Raw genomic sequence first — 23,456 nt, forward strand, 5'->3', positions numbered from 1 at the left:
TGAAAAAAATCACACCACCACCTCCAGGCACCAAGATGAACATACTTTTTTCAGAGAACTACTTTTTTTTCTATTTTCCTATTCTATAATAAAATATATATTCACCTTCCTAAAAGACACACCAAATTCTATAACAAATTTCAATTTTTAAGTTAAATTAATTCCATAGATAAATCAGGGGACAAACATGCTGGGCTTGACAGACCTTGTCTTTATTTGACTATGATAGCAAATAACATAAATTAAGATGACCTTTCAAAAGATTTATTAGGCTTTGGGCTGTGCACATTGTCAAAAGAACCAGTAACTGTCTTCATGAGCAAGAAAGCCTGATGGCCCCGGGGCAAAAAGTGGCATTAAGGCAACTTTACCCCAGCCCCCACTGTACAGGACCCGAAGTTCAAGCAGGAACAGTCCACCCTGGTCAAAGCACGCCACCTCTGGTGAGGGTCAGGAACCGACACTCTTGGGTTGCTGGCAACCTAGAGAGCTGCCTAAATTAAAATGAAACTGTAAGGACTGTCACTCGGCCCTGGAACATTTCTGGAGCACCAGAGCTAGAAAAGGCCCTAGAGAACATTCAGCCTAAGGCCCTCTTTTTATGTGAAAGTAAACAACTGGCAAAAGGTGCTGGAGGATCACTGGCTGCAAGCTAGCAGAGAGGGGCGTAAGGTTTCAGGACATCTATCTCTAAGGCTGAGCCACGCCACACCAGGAGACAAGGAAAGGAGAGAGGTCATCGGGAACTTAGCATCCATCTCAGAGGCACTTCCTGTGGAGTGGAGGTCCACAGAGTGGCTGGGAGAAGGGACCTAGAACCCAACTGCCCGGACTTCCACCCAGAAACTGTATGACCTCGAGGAAGTCACTTCATCCCTGCGTGCTCCAGTTTCCTCATATATAAAACATAAATCGTAATATTTGCCTTATAAGAGTATTTAGAGAAGTAAATCTGTAAATACACATTGCCTGGCACTCCAGGAGTGTTAGGGACCCTTATGTAATTATCCTCGCCCTCTCCCCACCCCCGCCCCCACCGACTGACACCATCTGCTAGCACATGGCCCACAGCGACCAGCCGGGATAGCTACCCACCTCTAGCCCAAGACCCACCTCTGATTCCATGGGTTCCTTGGCTCACGTTCTCAAGAGAAAAAAGCTGTCTGGTCAAATACCTAGCCCTCGTGGGCAGGAGGCCTCCTAAAATACAAACACAGCCCTCTCGGCCACCTCCTTACAGCTTTGGAGGATCTGGGGTTTTACCCTACTTGCAAGTTAATAAGCCAGCGTGCGAGAGTCTCACGGATGTTGGCAGGAGAGACAACACCCCTGTGTCCAAGGCAAAGAACAGTATTCCTCCACGGCAACGGCCATATCCAGAGGGTCAGCACAGTTCACTGAGACCCAATTCTACAGGGCCAGGCATACGCCATGGGCTGCATTACAGAAGAGAAACCCCAAGCTCAGGGAACCCAAATCGTTCATAATGGGAGTAATCCTGCCAGACCTTTTCCCCAGAGGGAAGCATTATCCCTATTGCATGAGTGTCAACAAACCCACCCTTTGTTCTGGAGAGAGACAGTATCTCTACCTTCATGGGGATTTACTACACAAGCAGCCTTGAAAAGAAGCCAGAAACAAAGGAGGCCAGTTCCTCTGCTCTGCCAACAACATATAAATAAATGGACACACATATACTATTCCATTGACTGGAAGACGTGGTGTTGCTCAAATGTCAATTCTCCCCAAGACGAACTGTTGATTCAACACAATCCTAATAAAAATCCCAACAGGATTTTTTGTCGCTGTTAGAAAGTGACAAGCTGATCCTCAAATTCGTATGGAAATGCAAAGGACTTAGAAAGAGTCAAAACAACTTTGAAAAATAAGAACAAAGTTGGAGGATTTACACTACCTGACTTTAAGATTTATTATAAAGTATGGTATTGGCATAATGCTACAAAAATGGATCCACAGAACAAACGAATAGAGTCCAAAAACTACACCCTCTCATATAATGTCATTTGATTTTCAACAAAGGTCCAAGGGCAATTCCGTGGAGAAAGGAGAGTCTTCCAAACAAATGGTGTTAGATCAACTAGGCGGCTTTATGCAAAAAAAAAAAAAACCAAAAAACAAAAAAACTTTGAGTCATACCACTCAACATATATAAATATTAACTCAAAATGGATCACAGACCTAAATGTAAAATGCAAAACTACAAAACTAATAGAAGAAAACACATTTTAAAAATCCGTGGGGCAAAAATTTCTATACCAAAGGCATGATTCGTAGAAGAAAAAGAACAATAAATTAAACCTCACCAAAAAAATTAAGAACTTCTGTTCTTTAAAGATGCTCTTAAGAGAATGAAAAGACAAGCAACAAACTGAGAGCAATTATTTGCAAACTACATATCTGACAAAGGATCTGTATGCAGAATATACAAAGAACCTCAATACTCCATTGAAACAACCCAAATTTTTTTTATACAGCAGGTTCTTATTAGTCATCCATTTTATACACATCAGTGCATACATGTCAATTCCAATCGCCCAATTCATCCCACCACCACCACCTCCCCCCGCCGCTTTCCCCCCTTGGTGTCCATACGTTTGTTCTCTACATCTGTGTCTCTATTTCTGCCCTGCAAACTGGTTCATCTGTACCATTTTTCTAGGTTCCACATACATGCGTTAATATTCGATATTTTTTTTTCTCCTTCTGACTTACTTCACTCTGTATGACAGTCTCTAGATTCATCCATGTCTCTACAAATGACCCAATTTTGTTCCTTTTTATGGCTGAGTAATAACCCAATTTTTTTTAATGGGCAAAAAGGTGTGAACAGACATTTAATCATAGAAGATATATGGATGGGCAAATAAACACAGGAAAAAATGCTCAACATCATTAGTCATAACATAAATGCAAAGTAAGACCAAAGTGAGTGAGGTATATCACACCACTCCCGGAATATCTAAAATTAAAAAGAAGGACCATGCCGAACACTGACGAGGATATGCACAACTGAGGCAGTAACCCTCTGCTGGGGCGGGGGCTGGGGGATGCAAAGCAGTGGCACCACTTTGCAGCACAGCTTGGCAGTGCCACAGAAACACCTATTACACGAGCCAGAGAGTCCACTCCCAGGTGCTGACCCAAGAGAAATGAAAGCCGGTGTCCAGGCAAAAACATACAAGAATGTTCACAGCAGCTTTATTTACAAGAGCCAAAACTTGGAGACAACCCAAATGTCCATCAACAGCCAAATACATAAAGCAATTGCAGTCTCTCCACATAACAGAATACTATTTAGTAATAAAAAGGAATCAACTATTAATACACACAGTATGGATAGATCTCAAAATAATTATGCTGAGTGAAAGAAGAGAGGCAAAAAAGAATACACAGTGCATGGTTCCATTTATATAAACCTGTAGAAAATGAAAACTAACCTGTAATACAGAAAGGAGGCAAGTGATTTTCTGGGAAGAGGGGAATAGAGGGACGGGAAGGAGGGATCCAAGAAGCACAAGGTACCCCTCGAGAGTGACAGGTATGCTCATTATCTTGGTTGTGATGATGATTTTACGGGTGTATAACTTACGTCAAAACTTATCAGTTGTTTGCCTTAAATGTGTGCAGTTTATTCCATGTCAATTATACCTCAAAAAACCTGTTACAAAAAATAAGCATTTACCACCAAATGGAACTGAAGCTCAAAAACAGAGATTGATCTGAATTACAAAAAATAAGGAAAGGTAATTTTTTTGCACACTTGAATGAAATATGTTCCTATTGAAGACATGGTATTAAAAAGTATGATGAACAGGACTTCCCTGGTGGCGCAGTGGTTAAGAATCCGCCTGCCAATGCAGGGCACACAGGTTCGATCCCTGGTCCAGGAAGATCCCACATGTCGTGGAGCAACTAAGCCCATGAGCCACAACTACTGAGCCTACGCTCTAGAACCTGTGAGCCACAACTACTGAGCCTGCATGCCACAACTACTGAAGCTCGCAAGCCACAACTACTGAGCCCATGCGCCTAGAGCCCATGCTCCGCAACAAGAGAAGCCACCACAATGAGAAGCCCGTGCATCACAACGAAGAGTAGCCCCTGCTCGCCACAACCAGAGAAAGCTCGCATGCAGCAATGAAGACCCAACGCAGCCAAAAATAAACAAATAAATTTATATATAAAAAAAGTATGATGAACAGATTGCGACAAAATTTTAGGTTAAATTGGTGGTTAGGGAGAAAAGCCGGAGAAACAGTAAAGACAGCTTTTTATTCCAAAGAAAACAAAAAAACACATCAGATGGATAGATAGATAGACAGATGGAACTTCAGAGCTGCAATCTCTCAGATTTCTTTTTTCCCCACGTTGCTTAACGACGGGATTTCCCTATACCTGACGTTCAGAGCCACAGACAGCATACATAGTGCTGTATCGTTCACAGTGAAAGGGACAGGTTAAAGCCACTTACTAGCTGTTTTATTAGATAATTTTTCTTTGTGTCACAGAATCATAACTAAATTGAAAGCCATACTTCAGAAACAGAACTAGAAATAACTTAGCATACCAGTGAGTTTTCTATAATTTGAAATCTTTTTTTCGGAAGGCATGAGAACACCTTGGGATGAACAACCCTCATCTCTAATACTTTACGACCACCTCCTGCCACAGGGGAACACGTGTATAAGGAGACGCACAGGTAAAGCCCCTCCTTACCTCTCAGAAGCCACCACAACAAAGGGATGAATCCTGGACTCTCACTAATGTACTTCAAGCCTTTCAAATTGATGCTCACGTTGTACAGGGACATCAGCATTAACCTGAAATATAAAAGAAAATGGTGTTGACATGCTGCCCCTCCATACTGCGTCACCCTAAATATATCTCCTGGTTCATAGGACCTTAACATATTTAGGGGTGCCCTTACACTTCAGATGTCCAACTCTAACACAATCTGGATGACAGGTATAGTAAGCAGAAGTATGTGAAATACTATTTGTCTCTGTGAGGCTACCTGAAAATGGGAAACTTCAGCAGTACTGCCACGTAACACCACCTCTTATAAGCTCACATAATCAAGAGACACATATGCAAAGTGGGCACAGGGAACCTCAAAACCATATTTATTGAGTAATCTCTTTTAGTACCAATCCTGCATTTATATACAGATAACCCTCCATTCATAAGTATACTGTACTCTAAAAGTTCAATTCACTGTTTAAAATTTAATCCTACCTTTCATTCAATGAATGTTACCCATGATGTCTGGGTGGCCAGGTCAGGCCATACAATCCTGTTTAATCCACAGCAAAGGGATGAAGAGCACCACAATCCAACCATCCCTAACAACCAACAATCCTAGTGACCTGGAGTTAAACAGAGTTTTACAAGTGGTCTTGGGAACTGACCACAACTAGTAATACAGAGTCGAATATTATTAAAAACTGGAAAACGATAGCACTGGTTTCTGATAATACTGCTGAATACAGAGACCCCCCCAAACTTCATACTGTACAGTAATAGAAAAGGCTACACAAATATTTTGCAAAGTCTTGAAAAAAATGAATGACCTTGTAAGAAATGAAGGGAAAACATCTCTAATCAGGAACTTAGTGAGAGCTCAAATTCAGAAAGGGAAGCCCTAAAGGTAACAGATTCCAGAGACACAGAATGTCAGTGTTAGTGTCTTTGTGCAGAGGGACAGAAAGAAAAGCCTCAGAACAACACAAGACAGGACTTCAGAGCACAGACCCCTTCAGAAAACCAGGACAGAGTGACCTGTCAAGCTTGGCATGAATGCATACTTTTTGTATGGCCTGAAAATCCACAAGCCAATAATTTTAATAAGAAAGTAGACCTGGGATGGGAGCTGCTCCAGCCACCCGGCCACAAGAAACATTCTCTTAAAGGAAAGGACCCTCAACTGGGTCCTCAAAGAATTCTCACAAATACAGTGCTAACAATTTTAAGTTCATAATAAAAATCACATGAAAAATAAGACCTTAAAGTAACAGCACAAAGAACCAATGACAGAGTCAGCATAAAAAAAAAATTATCAGATACTACAAGTATCAATTACCAAATAGAAAACAGCTATGTTTAACAGGTATAAATAATTCAAAAAATAAATTGAAAACATCATCAAGGAGCTACTGAGTATTATAAATAACCAGGCAGCTCAAAAAAGAACCTAGAAGAACTTACAAGAATGAAAACTTTAATAATCAAACTGTAAAACTCAAGGGTAATTAACACCTGGGAAAGGAGAAATACTAAACAGGAAAGAGAGCTAAAGAAGGGCTTCCCTGGTTGCACAGTGGTTAAGAATCGCCTGCCAATGCAGGGGACACGGGTTTGAGCCCTGGTCCGGGAAGATCTCACATGCCGCAGAGCAACTAAGCCCGTGCGCCACAACTACTGAGCCTGCGCTCTAGAGCCCGCGAGTCACAACTCTTGAGCTCACAAGCCACAACTCCTGAAGCCCAGGCGCCTACAGCCCATGCTCTGCAACAAGAGAAGCCGCCGCAATGAGAAGCCCACACACCGCAACGAAGAGTAGCCCCCGCTCGCTGCAACTAGAGAAAGCCTGCGCGCAGCAACGAAGACCCAATGCAGCCAAAAAAGAATAAATTAAATAAACTTTTTAAAAAGTGAGCTAAAGAAATTGCAGCAAATGGAGCAAAGCTAGGGAGGAGGAAGCCCAGAAAGGCAGCTACCAGACAAGGGGAGCACTAGCGAGCATGCAGAATCTGCCCAGGCTGCAGCCGGCTCTGACCGGGCCACTGGACGAGGCAGACACTACGAAGCCCAGTGGAGAGTGAGAGGAAACCACGGAACGAGGTACAGATCTGGCACTGACCACCTCAGGGGGGCCAGGGTTTAGGAGTCAGGAAGAGCTAACTGCCTGTCAGGACAAACACCAGTTCTCTTCAGGAAAAGGTACCAGAGCCCAGAGCCCACAGCCCATCTCCTGCAGTGTCCTATGTGTGCACAACTGAACATTTAACCAGCAGGGCCGGAGAGGGTGAGGAGAACAAGGCACTTGCTTTGGTTGCAAATTTAAGGGGTGCCAAAAAAGCTTAGCAACCAAGGTTTTTAAAATATATTGTAATGCAACTTTTTAAAATCAGTACTGCAAAAATTCCATAATAAGCAATATATCAAAATTTAAAATCAAGATGGGATCAGTAACAGTACCATGCCAAGACTTATTAGAGCCTGAGGCAAAAGGAAAATCAATAATAGCAATTCAGTCCATTAAGAAGGGATCAATTAAATTATGGTACACACATACATGCATGCCATAGAAAATGTTTATTACAGTTTTCTGTTAAAATAGCTGGTTTCAGGCTTCCCTGGTGGCGCAGTGGTTGAGAGTCCGCCTGCCGATGCAGGGGACACGGGTTCGTGCCCCGGTCCGGGAAGATCCCACATGCCGTGGAGCGGCTGAGCCCGTGAGCCATGGCCACTGAGCCTGCGCGTCCGGAGCCTGTGCTCTGCGACGGGAGAGGCCGCAACAGTGAGAGGCCCGCGTACCGCAAAAAAAAATAAATAAATAAATAAAAATTTAAAAAAAATTTTTTTAAATAGCTGGTTTCCCCACTAAGCTTTGTTTGTCAAAAGCAAGCTCCACGGCTGATTTGCCTTTACAGACACATAGGCTGGTACAGCACCTGGGACATGATACCCGCTCGGGCTCGATATGGAAAGTGACGCAGCTCCCAGCGACTGAGAGCCTCAGCAGGGCAGCGTGCGGAGACGGTCTGGCTCTCCTCCCATTTCCATGGCACTTTCAAAGTCAAGGCAATGTTACCATCCAAGAAGATAACACCAGACTAGCACCCTTGAGAACAGTAATGCCCAGGTCTCAAATTACGATTTTCAACCTCCCCACGGGCCACAAAATGAGCCAAAATTACAGATGTTTTCAAGTTTTCCTGACAATTTTTACAGATATCCAAAATCTATGCACTAGTAACCATTTAATGAGTTATTAAGGGATGTTCAAATATCGTAGTCATGAGGAAAATTCAACACATTAACTAGAATTTTCTGAGATCTCTAATCCAGGATCTCAAGAAGAGAAAAGTTCAGATCACCAACACAGATAGTTGGAATTCCTTAAAATTCAATGTATTTCCTATGCTGCTTTCAGGCTACAACAACAGGAGTGAGTCACTGCAACAGAGATCGCATGGCCCACAGAGCCTAAAATATTCTATGTGGCCCTTTAGAGGAAAGCTTGCCAACCCCTGCTTTAGAGAATGAAAAGAAAATAAGCCAATCTTCTCTAGATTTTAAGAGGCAAAGTTAATATCTGGGTGATGACTGAAATATGGGGCAAACTCCAGATAATATGTCTAGTTGAAATTCTTCATTGACTGCTGTTTAACTTTGAGGTGGCAAAAACACAAATTGACAAATGTCTCTAAAATTTCGTATTTGGTCACAATCAGCCAACCTTAAGAAGCTAAAATGAGGGACTTCCCTGGTGGTCCAATGGGTAAGACTCTGCGCTCCCAATGCAGGGGGTCCAGGTTTGATCCCTGGTCGGGAAACTAGATCCCACATGCTGCAACTAAGATCCCGTGTGCCACAATTAAAACCCGGCGCAGCCACAATAAATAAATATATATTTAAAAAAAGAAGTTAAAATGGAACAAAAGTAATTGCCACGGCCATGGTGCCACCTGACCTCGTGTTACTGCCAGGCTACATCTTTCAGAAGACCAGAGAATCCTCCAAGGTCACACCATGACTTAGCAAACAACAAACCCTGAACCACTTCCTGTTTCTTATGCAAATACTTTCTATTCCAACATTTCTACTCCAACCAAAAGCACTCTGTAAATAATGTATCAAAGTTCCAACTGTCAGGTCAAAAGAGACCGCCCATTCAATTCACTTTTCTGCTACTTCAGTATTAAAAGGAAATGTCGTTTCCCAAACTACTGTAGTACTAGGAGTCATTTGTTTCTTCCAATGACAAAAAAGTAGGTAAATTCTGCTTCCTACCATGAACCTAAGCAGAAGACACATTATAAATGGATTAATGGGCTGCAAAAGAGCAATTTCCCCATCTCTGCAGTCTTGAGAATTTTAGAGGCATCTGACATTGATAATAAAAGGACTGAAAGAAATGCTAAAATAAAGGTAGTAGTAAACTTAAAATGCTACGCAAGTAACTCTCCTTGAATGACAAGGCCCTCTCTCCACCTAGATACACGAGGCCTGCGCCTGGAGGCTGAGTGGGCTCTCCTGGTGAGACGTCAGAAAGTCCCCCAGACAGTCTGATGTCCAAGGCTGAGGTGCTCAAAGTAAAGGTGATGCAAGTGAGCTACCTTGTTCTTCACTGTAAAAGAAATTATAACTTGTAACCTAGAAGCAGCAAAGAATAAACACACCCAGTACTTCAAAACAAGCCAACCGGGCTTCCCGGTGGCGCAGTGGTTGAGAATCTGCCTGCCAATGCAGGGGACACAGGTTCGAGCCCTGGTCTGGGAAGATCCCACATGCTGCGGAGCAACTGGGCCCGTGAGCCACAACTACTGAGCCTGCGCATCTGGAGCCTGTGCTCCGCAACAAGAGAGGCCGTGACAGTGAGAGGCCCGCGCACCGCGATGAAGAGTGGCCCCTGCTTGCCACAACTAGAGAAAGCCCTCACACAGAAACGAAGACCCAACACAGCAATAAATAAATAAATAAATAAATTTATTAAAAAAAAAACAAGCCAACCATAAAAATAAACCAAAACGCATGACTTGTGATGTCTACTGGCCTGAAACAAAACCCACAAATCAGTCATCCAAAACTGACTAAAATCTAAAGTAGCCAAATTAGCACCATCAAGTAATTTTAAGGAACAAAGAGTAATACAATTCTTAGAGAAGACTGCACATGTTACATGAGAAAGAAGCAATTGGCAGAGCAATACAGTCAGACACTTCAGACCAAATGACGGACAGAAACTCGCAGTTAGAGGCCCACCAATTTTTAAAGAGGATACAGTAACTGACTAGTGAACGTGCTTGTTTTAGACTCGGGCCCCCTCCCTAGTCAAGGCAGAGCTTAAAAATCTGTGGCCTATACCATACGTAATTCTAATCAAGTACCTTAGATTAATTTTTATCTGCTACTTAACAGAGAAGATACACAAAAAGACAACAACACGACACCCACCTCCCTGGTTAAGAAAGAAACCTCCTCACCGTAGTCATATCCCCTTCATGAACTCTATCTGAACTCGGACTTCAGGCGGGTGGGAACCACTATCCTCATTTGCTATGGGAGAGAGGCGTGCATCTCCATATACCTTTACAGCACATATACAGAGCCTGACGATCCTGTTCCCCATGCCTGTATCAGCAGCGCACACCGCAGTAATCTTCCCCACCACCGCAAGAGGTCTGTCCGTGTTGATTTGTGTAGCTCGGATGTATTTTCACTGATGCGTCCCAACATACTGATCACAATTTATTTCTCTGTTCTCCAGTTGACAGAGGTTTAGGTCAGTTCCTAGTGTGTGCTATAACAAACACAGCTGCTATGACATTTCTGCACACATGTCCTGGGGTTTATGGGTAGAACTTTCCCTGGAGTAAGTATGCAGAAGTGGGTTACCTGTCCCAGGCCTGTGTCCATAAGGACTGGTAAAATCATAATGAAGGATGGGCAATGAGACGAAGTCAATGAGAAAGTTAAGGGCAGAAGAAACCAGGGAGAATTTAAAAGGCTGGAAGTAACCCTAATTCCTGGAATCCAGATCTCCGACGAGAAACAGAAATTGTGTTTGTCCAGCTCTTACTGTCAAGGAGAACGGCAGCACCAGTGTCGCACGACAGCGGTGAGGAAACAGGCCACAACCAGGAGTTTCTGAGGGTCCATCGTACCAGGCTCAAGGCCAGCACGACACATGGTGGCCCTCAGAATCCCAAGGTCAGGGTGCAACCCCAGACACAGCACAGAAACTGCCTGTACCAGATGCTGTGTGTGCCTGGTTGATGCCCCATGGCTGGAGGTGGAAGGAAAAGGACCGATGCTGGTGAGGATGGGGAATCTCTGGACACTTCACACCCCGGGTGCTGGCTAAGTAAGAAGAAATGCACAGAGAAGAGGTGGACAAGAGCCCCTGCCAGGCCACACTGAATTCCCCAGCCTTGGCAGATGGAGCCTGGTCTAGGGCCGGCCTGGGGTCGCCCACAGTCCTATCAAGTGGCCATATGGAGCAGACACCTGAGAGGCTGATGTGAATGTTAAAAATTATCAACAGAGGGCTTCCCTGGTGGCACAGTGGTTGAGAGTCTGCCTGCCGATGCAGGGGACACGGGTTCGTGCCCCGGTCCAGGAAGATCCCACATGCCGCGGAGCGGCTGGGCCCGTGAGCCATGGCCGCTGGGCCTGTGCGTCCGGAGCCTGTGCGTCCAGAGCCTGTGCTCCACAACGGGAGAGGCCACAACAGTGAGAGGCCCGTGTACTGCAAAAAAGAAAAAAAAAAAAGAAAAAAAAAATTATCAACAGAGAACATGGACCTGGTTGGTGTAGCAAGAAGGTCATCCCCTTGAAGGTACGGAAGCCAAGGCTTAAAAGATACACCACCACAGCAAGCAGCAACCCAGCCCTCCTGCTGGCAGCAAAAGCACCTCGAGAGGCCCTCAGGGCCAGCTGGTGTCTCACCACCAGATGTTAGAAGTTTCTGGATTTGGAGAGTTTAAAAAGGGTCTTCCAAAAAAAAGGCAGATACACTGGAGCTATCGAGAAATCAAATGGCCTGACAAGATGTAGCCCTGAAAGAACTCACAGAGGCCAGTCACAACAATGTCCCACTTGTCACCAAAGAGGTGGCCCTGGGGCCCCTCGGTGGAATCAAGTCTGTTATAAAGGGCCACTAACCCCAAGGGCCCATGGGGACTTCAAGGGAAGCAAAAGGAACAGGGCCACATAAGCCAGCCCTTCATTCTGGGAAAATGCGTCATACCGTGGAAAATCCAAAGCCGCCCAAATCCTAGCAGAGCTGGAAACGCTCTGCTATGGACCCTAGGGCGCCGCTGAAGGTGATCACAGCACAGCTGGGAGGAAGTCGGCTGAAAAGGAGCCAGTGGGAGGGAGAGCTTGGAAATGCCGAAGCAAGAGATGACAACTGAGCAAAATCCCAGAGGGCAACTAATCAAAAGCACAGCTAATCAAAACCAGAGGTGGAAGCCCCAAAAGGCCACATGAGAGAAGAAAGTGAGGGTGAGTGGGTATACACAAGTGAGGCAGAGAGATGAGAAAGCTCAGGCCCACAGCCCTCGGCTCTCCCTGGGGAGCAGGAAGGAAAGCCACCTCCTGGGATAACTGCCCCTGCCCCACAGGGGACCGAAGAACAGCGCAGTGGTCGGCGTCACAGAGAGAGTCTGCGTCTGACCCAGCCACTGTGGAGATTAAAGTGGCACTGATAAGGATGCAGAGAAGGGTTCCAGGGGGACTCAGGACCAGGCGAGGGTGAAACGGCACGACTCTGTGCACTTGAAACCTCCTCCTCAAGCATCACCGCAGCTAGGAAGGGAGACGGTGGATGGCCAGTCCAAGGTCAGAGCATCAGGAGATGATGGTGAGGGTCCAGGTTAGCTGGACGGAGGGGAGGCCATGGAGGAAAGGGAAGCAGGAAGCAGGAGTCTCACCGAGGCTCTGGGAGTGACGGGAGGAGGGAGCTGAGCAAGAGAGCGTGTGTCTAAGGACCACGACGGGCTCAGAGGTTGGAAACGCACGTGATGATAAACCCAGGGCCCTCTGTATGCTGTTATAACAATGAATGTGTGTCATAATGTATCTGTCCAAATCCACTAAATGGACAACACCAAGAGTAAACTCTTAGGTAAACTATGGTCTTTGGGTGACTATGACGTGCCAAAGTAGGTTTACCCTCGGTAAAAAATGCACCATTCTGGCGAGTGACGGTGATAACAGGGAAGGCTACGCGTGGCGGGCAGGGGGCACAGGGGTATATGGGAAATCTTTGCATTTTCCTCTCAATTTTGTTGTGAAACTAAAACTGCTCTAAATAATTATTTTTAAAAATCCCCATCTCTGGGTCTGAGGCACCCAAGCTGCTAAAAATGAGCAGCCTTTGATCATGAAGGTGGCAAGGAAAGCAAAATCCCCAAGAAAAAGGCAAACTACAGTCAAGGCGTGGAGAGGCCAAAAGGAAAAGGAAGTTTGCTTGTAGTACAAGAAGGGTCCTAGTTCCGGAGGACTCAAGGCTGGACGTTAGCAGAGATGGAGAAAGTGGGCATACGGTGTGCATATCAGAAGGCGGCCACAGAGAACGGAGCGGCAAGACCTGCCTCAGGCCGCTTTGCACAGGGATCCCAAGAGGGGTCTGAGGCTGACAGCCCGCACACGGCTGTGCTTGGCGGTCAGATGGAAGACTGTCAAGTAAGCAAGTAAATGTCTCTGCAGGTGGATTGGAAAGAAGACCAGAATTTTAAGAACCACCAAACCAAGAGTTTACCACTCAGCCCCCAAACCCAGGGTGGCACTGACCCCACAGAGAGAGCACCAGGAGAAGCCCTCCGGCTCAGGCTCGAGGAGTAGGAACAGGATCTCCCAGCAGTGACCGTGCTGGCAGTGGGAGTCCTCGGGGAACTCAAACTCTGTGGAAAGGAAATGTGGTCCTCTGAACTCCTGCTTCTTGCCCTGGACTGGGCCTAGCTGCAGAAATATGGGACCTCAGGGCATATAAAACCTCAGCATTCCAGGTGAAGGACTGAAAAAGGGAGTGCTGGGGAACTCACAAGTACTAAGATGTTGTGGAGAGTTAAGAGCTCAGGAATGTAGGGGCTTCCCTGGTGGCGTAGTGGTTGAGAGTCCGCCTTCTGATGCAGGGGACACGGGTTTGTGCCCCGGTCCAGGAAGATCCCACATGCCGCGGAGCGTGCCGGCCGCTGAGCCTGCGCGTCCAGAGTCTGTGCTCCGTGGCGGGAGAGTCCACAGCAGTGAGAGGCCCGCGTACCACAAAAAAAAAAAAAAAAAAAAGAGCTCAGGAATGTGACCCCACAAGGTCCTCTATAGACTCCTGGCCTCACCCCAAGCTATGCATGTGTGGATCTGATCATAAACAGCACATCTAAGACTCTGAAAACTAAAATATCAACTATCATCCAGGTCCCAAACAGGGACATACATGAGGGCGGAGCATCAGGAGCTGGTGGTGAGGGATCAGCCCCATAGCAACAGCACTGCAGAAGCTGCTTAAAAACGGAACTCAAAGGAGTTCCCTGGTGGCCTAGTGGTTAGGATTCAGCACGTTCACTGCCGTGGCCGGGGTTCAATCCCTGGTCAGGGAACTGAGATTCCAAAAGCTGTGCAACATGGCCAAAAAAAAAAGGAACTGACATGGAAGCCACAAACAGAGAAGGCTGGTCAGAACTTGTGACCTGAACCCAACCAGGCCGACCGCTGCTGAAACAAAACATCAACATCTCCCATAAGATTTAAGCAAGACCCAGGGTCTCAAAACATAATATTCAAATGTCCACAATACAATCCAAAAATTACTCAGCCTACAAAGAAACAGGAAAAATCCCAACTCATGTGGGACAAGACAACCAAGAGATTCCAAGGCCAAGATGACACGGATGTGAGAAGTATCTTACAAAGACTTAGAGAAGCTATTTAATGAAGTGCTCAAGAAGTAAAAGCAAACACTCGAAATAAATGGTGTGGTAGTAGAATCCTAAAATGGGTCAAGGTTTCCTGCCCTAATCCCTGAGACCGACATATAACACCCTGGTCACATTAAGTTGCCTGGTGAAGGCAGTGAGACTCTGCAGATACAATTAAGGTTACTAATCAGCTGCCTCTCAGTTCATCAAAAGGGAGTTTACCCAGTGATGCCAAATATAAACCCGTGACCCCATCAAAAACAGTGAGTTTTCTCTGGCGGGTAAAAGAAGAGGAAATCCAAGAGGTTCTGAAGTGTCAGAAACGTTCGGCAAGCTGTTGTGACTTGAAGATGGGGTGAGGTTACGTGATAAGGAATTCAGTCAGCCCTGGAAGCTAAACGTGGCCCCGTCTGACAGCCAGCGAGGAAACAGGGACCAGAGTCCTATCAACGCAGGGAACTGGATTCTTCCAGCAACCTGGATGCACGTGGAAGAGATTCTTGTGCAGAACCTCTGGAAAGGAGCCCTGCCTGGACAACCCTTGATTTGGGCCACTTGAGACCCTGTAGGGAACCCAACCAAGCCCACTCAGGCCTCTGACCTACAGACCTTGAAGTAGGTGTTGTTTCAGCCGATAAGTTTGTGGTAATTTGTTAAGCACCAGTGGAAAATAAGTCCAAATTCTGGCTCCTGGAAGTGGGGTGCTGTCAAAACCATCATCTGTTCTAAGTTCACCCTGAAGTTCACCCATGATAGCATTTGGGACTCAGTGATTGCCCTAAGGTGGGAACATTCCTTTTGTTTATATTATTTTCCTAAAATAGTATTGAATAGAGAGTATATCCCTTAATTCTCCAGTAAATTTGTTCTATTTTTTAGAACTATAGCCAAATTAAGTGCCTTTGCTTGAAAAGGGGGCCCAATCAGCAAATTCTAACTACTATGTAAATAAACATGAACTTTTAAATATTATCCACCGTACACTTTGAGTTTGGTGCACTGTCCCGGCTTCAGGTCTCCCAGAAGCTGCAGTATGGTGTCCAAGAGCACCCGACTTGAGTTAACCAGGAATTCACGACCACTTGCTATGGCAGCTACATCTGCAACATAAAGATGAAACAAAGCGTCAAAAGTCTGTCCAAGATAGAGGATGTGTTGCTCTCTTTCTCCTAGCAGACTTAATGAACACACAGAATAGTTATCCACAGAGCCGACGGCCCAGATAGGGTAACTGACAACCACAGCAGTTACTAAAACGGTGAGTGACGTCTGCTGTGATTAGCAAAGGCCTCAGTAGTGGAACGGAGTGCTGGGTCTAAACATGTCTGCAGCCTGACCACAGCACAGCAAGTGGACACAGGCTCCAGAATACTGGAGTAAACAGCTATGGGCAGTCAGGGTCCAAACAGAAGGTAGGGGCTGATTACTTTACCTGGGACCAAGGACACTAAAATCCACTTTCAACCCTGGGAGTGAAATCCTAATGACTCTAAACCAGAATACCAGACTGAAATCATGAGGGCAAGAGAGAATACAAAAACTGATTCCAAAAAGAAACTTTTCTAAATTGTACATCCTGCTGTGGGTCAGCAAGTATCACGTTTCTTCATGCTTGAGGCCCCGCAGAGCCAGCATGGGGACCAGACCAAGGCACTACACGGGCTCCCATGGACACCGCTGCAGATAACACTGGCTCCATCACGTTCCCAAATACCTGTGAGGACACGTCAGTGATCCAGAATATTTATGTATGTGTCAGTAAGATTCTTCTTTAGCTACGTCTAACAATAAAGCATGATTCAAAGGGACTAAAATTTCTAACCCAAATGAGCCAGCCAGGGTGGAGACAAGAAGAGCAGCAGCATCCCTGTTCTCCTGCCTTTGGTGGAAATGCTTCTAGCAATTCAGTTACGTGTGGTGTCCACTGGATGACTCCAGCAGAGATCCTCTACAAGCTTAAGGAAGTGTTCTTCTATTTTTAGTGTGCTAATAACTATCGAGAATGGAAGATGAATTTTATCACGGATTTGTTCTGCTTTGATTAACGGTAACCTCATGGCAGAATATAAAATTTCATCTATGCTACCAGAACAACTTTATGGAATCAGATCCTGGACATTCCTATTTATTTTTGTTTATCTGAGCTGAGGAGGATCAAAAGAGATATATTAAAGTTTCCTAAACCTAACAGATTTTTTTTCCCCATTTCTGCTTGTCCTTCCAGCACTTTTTGGCTCTTTCCTTGCATTGGTGCTATTTGGTATATAATTTCATGACAGCTATAACTTTACTGAAGACAGGACCCTTAACTGATACAAATGTAACCTGTGTTCAACGAATTTGAGCCTGATGACTCTATTTTCTACCATATGAAACACTCTACTTTTACTAAAGAAATACTTGGGGGGAATGAAGCATTTGGCATCATAAACTCAAAGTCATTTTAAGGTAGTTTTTTGGGGAAGGCATTCTTCATGCTAAGACTACATACGGGAACCCCCCAGGAAAACATACATTCTAGCTACATACTTTAGTAGTTTCCAGAGACGACATCCCAGCAAACCACGGCTCTGGTCTGCCGACCTTGGATTGCTCCTGCCCTAAGACTCCAGTGTGACCAGCAGAATGCAGCGCAGCTGTTGCATGACTTTCAAGGCAAGACAGAAAGAGCCTGGCAGCTTCCACCTCCGTCTCTCGCCACTTGCTCTAGGAGCCCTGGGTCACTAGGAAAGAAACCTGACTCTCCTGAGGCTGCCGTGATGCAGACTACAGAAAAAGCACACAGTTGGAGAAGCCTGGGACTACACTAGGGTAGGAAGCTGTCCCACCAGCCCCCAGCTGTTCCATCCCTCAGCAATCTGAGTCACCCCAGCGGAGGCCCCAGACAGCAGAGGAGCAGCAAATCCTCCTGCCAAGCCCTGAGAAAGTTGCAGGTTCCCGAGCAAAATAAATGACTACTGCTGTTTAAAGACGAAGTTTGGGGGCAGTTTGTTACCCAGCAACAGATAACAGGAACATCACTAATATATCACTGGAGAAAAAAAGTACACCGTAGCAGAGCAGGCAACAACACCCAACAAGACACAACAAATTTACTGGTAAATGAAGTCCCCCATCATGTATCCAGTATTATAATAGCAAATGCCAATGCTGCATTCCAAGCAAACTATGAAGTAAAATAAACGTGAATAAATTCCTGCTCAGATAGCTCCAGTATTTGTCAGTCTGTCTGGGATGCTTATGAGTCAACAATAGGACTACAAAGGATGGCTGGTTTAATTTTCTGTTAAAATGTACTTTTTTTTTCTAGGTTCATTGTTCTTTAAAGTTTATAAATATTTCTAGAAGTTACCATAGTAATTATATAATTTAAGAAATGAAACTAGTGTGAATTATGTATGCTGATAAAAAATATAAAGAGTTGAGGCATATTATGTCTAATATTTTTGCTTTAGGTTGTAACAATTCTGTCTTATTTTCGACAATAGAAATAATAAGGTACTGGCATAATGACAGTCATACAGATCAATGGTAGAATTGAGAGACCAGAAATAAACACTCAAATTTATGATCAACTGATTTTCAAGAAGGGGATCAGGACAATTGAATGGAGAGAGGATAAAAGAATAATCTTTTTAACAAATGGTGCTGGGACAACTGAATATTCACATGCAAAGAAATAAAAACTGGACCCCTACCTCACACCATACATAAAAATTAACTCAAAATGGATCAAAGACCTAAATGTATGAGCTAAAATTATAAAACCCTTAGAAGAAAACACAGGAGTAAATCTTCATGTCTTTGAATTAGACAATGGTTTCTTAGATATGACAACAAAAACACAAGCAACTAAAGAAAAAACACACTGGATATCATCAAAAATTAAAACTTTTTTGCTTCAAAAGACACTATCAAGAAAGTGAAAAGACAACTACAGAATGAGAAAAGTTTTGTAAATCATATGCCTGGTAAGGGACTGGTATCTAGAATATACAAAGAACTCTTATAACTCAATAATAAAAAGACAAATGACAGTTTTTTTAACATCTTTATCGGAGTATAATTGCTTTACAATGGTGTGTTAGTTTCTGCTTTATAACAAAGTGAATCAGTTATACATATACATATGTTCCCATATCTCTTCCCTCTTGCGTCTCCCTCCCTCCCACCCTCCCTATCCCACCCCTCTAGGTGGTCATAGAGCACTGAGCTGATCTCCCTGTGCTATGTGGCTGCTTCCCACTAGCTATCTATTTTATGTTTGGTAGTGTGTATATGTCCATGCCACTCTCTCACTTTACTCTTCCCCCTCCCCATGTCCTCAAGTCCATTCTCTAGTAGGTCTGTGTCTTTACTCCCGTCTTGCCCCTAGATTCTTCATGACCATTTTTTTTTTTTTTAGATTCCATATATATGTGTTAGCATACGGTATTTGTTTTTCTCTTTCTGACTTACTTCACTCTGTATGACAGACTCTAGGTCCATCCACCTCACTACAAATAACTCAAATTCGTTTCTTTTTATGGCTGAGTAATATTCCATTGTATATATGTGCCACATCTTCTTTATCCATTCATCTGTTGATGGACACTTAGGTTGCTTCCATGTCCTGGCTATTGTAAATAGAGCTGCAATGAACACTTTGGTACATGACTCTTTTTGAATTATGATTTTCTCAGGGTATATGCCCAGTAGTGGGATTGCTGGGTCGTATGGTAGTTCTATTTTTAGTTTTTTAAGGAACCTCCATACTGTTCTCCATAGTGGCTGTATCAGACAATTTTTTTTCTTTTTATTTGGTTGCACTGGGTCTTAGTTGCAGCTCGCGGGCTCCTTAGTTGTGGCATGCGAACTCTTAGTTGCAGCATGCATGTGGGATCTAGTTCCCTGACCAGGAATTGAACCCAGGCCCCCTGCATTGGGAGCGGGGAGTCTTACCCACTGCACCACCAGGGAAGTCCCTCAAATGACTTAATTTTGAAATGGGCAAAGGACTTGAACAGACATTTCTCCAAAGAAGATACACAAATGGCCAATGAATACATGAAAAGATGCTCAATATCGTTAGCCATCAGGGATAGGCAAATCAAAACCATGACAAAGTACTACTTCATACCCACTAGGGATGGCTATAACCAAGAACATAACTTTAAAGCGTTGGCAAGTATGTGGAGAAACCTCATGTACTGCTGGTGAGAATGTAACATGGTGCAGCCACTGTCAAAAAATGGTCTCACCGTTCCTCAGATGTTAAAAGCCATATCACATGACCCAGCAATTCCACTCCTAGCTGTATATCCAAGAGAAATGAAAACATATATCTACACAAAAACTTTTACACAAATTTTCACAGCATCATTATTCATAATAACCAAAAAGTAGAAACAACCCATATGTCCATCAATGGATGAATGGATAAATGTGGTATAGCCAAACAGTGGAATATTATTCAGCCATAGAAAGGAATGAAGTACTGGTACATGCTATGACATGGACACCTTGAAAACACTATGCTAAATGAAAGAAGCCAGTCACAAAGGACCCCATGTTATATGGTCCCATTATATGACATGTCCAGCACAGGCAAATCTATAGAGACAAAAAGCAGACTGGCTGCCTAAAGCTAGAAGAATGGCAGGATTGGGGAATGATGGCTGAGGTTAGCAGGGCTTCTCTTTGGGTGATGAAAATGTTGAAAAATTGACTGTGGAGACGGATGCACAATTATATGAATGCACTGAAGCCATCAAATTATATACTTTAAGTTGTCAAATTGTATGGTGTATTTTTAGCTCGATAAAGCTGTTAAAAAGTAAATATAGTACTAATGACAGTGGGGACATGACTGTCACGCTCAGTGGATGACTCAGTCTCTACTGCTCATCCGGGACCTCTTCTCTATAAACCGCTCTGCTGAAGCACCAACACTACATCACATTTTTTGAAAGAAACATAAGAAAGTTTCCTCTGTGAATACTGTGACTCTGATTTACTGTTTGGTTTTTGTTTCTTTGTATTTGCTGTGGTGCTTTCTTATCAAGTCAATTATTTGGCTGTCAGGGTGGGGGAGTGGGCCAAAGGCCATGGGTAATCTCAGTCTGGAAACTGCTTCTGTACGCTAGGTATGGAAACCCCCTTAGAGCTGGAGGGAATGCCCAGCTCCACTGGGAAGTGGCTCCCAGAATCCAGTTTCTCTCCCACTTGCGTGATCTGGCTTCTGTGGTGAGAAGTCAGGCTAGAGAGAAACACCCTGTAACCTGAGGGCCAGCTGAGAGGGGTGCGCCTACTGTCCTTCCCTGTTTGCTGCGGTCAGTCTGCAGTGTCAACATGACTCCCGGGAAATGTTCCCATACCTCTTATAACCTCCTCGCGCTTTCACCTGCCAAACCTGCCTCACCAGGCTGGGTACGTTTCCACCATGGAGTGAGCGTGCTCTGGCCGTTAGGACGCCCAGTCCCAGAAAAAATCAAGGGCAAGGCCTATGGTGACAGAGTGCCACTGCCAGCCCAATGCTGTCACCTGTCGACCCACCATGAAGGAAACAGCTCCAAGCAGAACCCCCAACTTTCCTACGGCTCATCTACAAGCATAATTCCTCTTCTTTCCACTTGTTCACATTCTTTCCCTTAACACGCAACTGCACGCTCAGGAAAGAAAGACTCCCAGCATCTTTCGTTTCTCCCAACCTGTAACTGTGACTCTGAGACCATTATCAGAAAGATACTCCCCCCTTCTCTGGGACAAAGCCCCTGCAAAGTTTAATGGACAGATGTTTATTTTGTAAATGGAACAGATAAAGAAAAGGCACTACAGAAGGATAATTTTTAGCAGTCCCAGCAAATTCTCCTATACACAAATTATAGCCGATCTGAATATTATTTGCCCATACTATGTAAGGTTCAAGAAATAACCAAAAAATTAACTATAGTCCCAGAATCCCTATCAGTAAAAGGTTCCATGGACAGAGTTAAACAATTGGGGCAAAAGCTAAAAGACTGCAGATGATTCTTCTCATCTTTACCTCATCTCCTCTAGAGCTGAAGCCATGGAAGGCCACAGGCCACCAATGACCAGCTTAATAGAAAAAGGACTCGTAATTCCTTGTACCAGCCCCACAATCGCTTAATGCTACCTGTTTAAAAAAATTCTAATGGTTGAGGACATGGATTTGTCCAAAATCTGTGAACAATTCCTCTTCTCCGTCCTGCCTGGAGCCACTTCTTTACAGGAACAGATTAATGCTCAGGTCTCTTTAGTGTCACATTCTATAAAATTGGCCAATTTACTTGCCTTCACCTAGAAAAATCAACAATTCACCCCGAAAGTTATGTCCCCAGGGATTCACTGAAGTTCTATCCTGCTTCTCTCAAGTCTTAATCCCAGATCTTAAGGATACAATGGAGCTCTTTGTGGGGTTCTTCTGATCCAACACATACATAACCTCCTCTTACATTCCACTAGTCTGGAAAACTCTAAGGCTGACTGTGTTTATCTCCTCACTGAGGGTGCTAAAAAGGGAGATGAGCTTCCAAAGAAACACTCCAATTCCACAAAACAGCAGCTCATTATCTAGGCCATACTCTGGCAACTGAAGGAAGCGCATTATCTAAGGGAAGATTACACAGTAACCCAAATTATCCAAGACAAACCACTGAAAGACGATTAAGAGAATTTCTGTGATTAACTGGATATTGTAGATAACAGATACCAAATTCTCCTGAATTGGCAAGACCAGTTATATGACCAGACTAAATCAAACATGTCAGAAGCATGCCCAGGGGACAGAGAAACCAAAACAGCCTTCAGCAATCTCAAAATCTCTCTCAACAATTACCTCTAATATCCAGGAGTATCATAAACCTTTCTGTCTATGTACATGATGGGTTAAGGCAGTGCTCCAGGGCAGTGGTCTCAAAGTGGCACGGGAGGATGATTTTGCCCCCAGGAGACAACTGGCAACATCTGGAGGCATTCTCAGGTGTCACAGCTGGGGTTGCTTCTGGCCTTTAACGGGCAGAGTCTAGGGATGTTTCTGAACTCCTACAATGCACAAAACACTCCCCATAACAGAGAATTCTACTGCCGAGGCTGAGAAGCACTGCTCTAGGAACATTAACTCAATGACATGGCACACACCAAAGACCCACTGCCACTCAGAGCCTGTCACCTGATCCAGGAGGCGAGGCTCACGGCCCCCTTTTCTCAAAGCAGCCACACAAGTCCAGGGCTGGGGTAGACCTTAATCATCATCTGGGGTCTAAGACTCTTTTCTCAGAAGATGAAGCTGAGGGTCACAGAGTCAAGAACACAGGGCTGGTCAGTGGTAGAAGCAGAACTGGACACTGGGCCTCAATCCTACCCACCCACCGCACTGCTCCCCTGAGTTGGAGGAGCCAGGAGCAGTGCTGCTCACTGACCCAGGGCGCTCTGCTGTCAACTCTGTGGGACTGTTACGTCCACAAAAGATAAGCTGGATCCAGTCCTGCCATAAATTATCAACAATCAAGAAGTAATTTAGGGGAGTTCCCTGGCAGTCCCGTGGTTAGGACTCGGTGCTTTCACTGCCAGGGTCTGGGTTCCATCCTGGTCGGGGAACTAAGATCCTGCAAGCCACGCAGTGTGGCAAAAAAGAAAAAAAAAAAAAAGGTAATTTTGATTCTGTAATCATTACCTAACATTGTTTGAATGAATAAACCCAGAATTAAGAGGCAAGGAGCGCAATTATGACTTTCAAATCGTCAAAAAGTAGTTTGAAAAATAAGTTTTCTACTTGCAAGCTAAGCAAGTTAA

General features: G+C 44.5%; 1 protein-coding gene across 1 annotated transcript in view; it reads right to left on the reverse strand.

Annotated features, from left to right (window-relative positions):
- HSF2BP (heat shock transcription factor 2 binding protein) overlaps nucleotides 1-23,456 on the reverse strand; it is a gene marked incomplete at its 5' end in the record, with an annotated part of 86,268 nt that overhangs the window by 35,745 nt on the left and 27,067 nt on the right. Inside the window, 2 exons of the mRNA XM_079704424.1 lie at nucleotides 4,738-4,841; nucleotides 15,646-15,763. Coding sequence (XP_079560550.1) covers nucleotides 4,738-4,841; nucleotides 15,646-15,763 — 222 coding nt within the window. The remainder of the gene's footprint in view (nucleotides 1-4,737; nucleotides 4,842-15,645; nucleotides 15,764-23,456) is intronic.

The sequence above is a fragment of the Hyperoodon ampullatus genome (assembly GCF_949752795.1).
Source record: "Hyperoodon ampullatus genome assembly, chromosome: 5".
Taxonomy (NCBI): Eukaryota; Metazoa; Chordata; class Mammalia; order Artiodactyla; family Ziphiidae; genus Hyperoodon; species Hyperoodon ampullatus.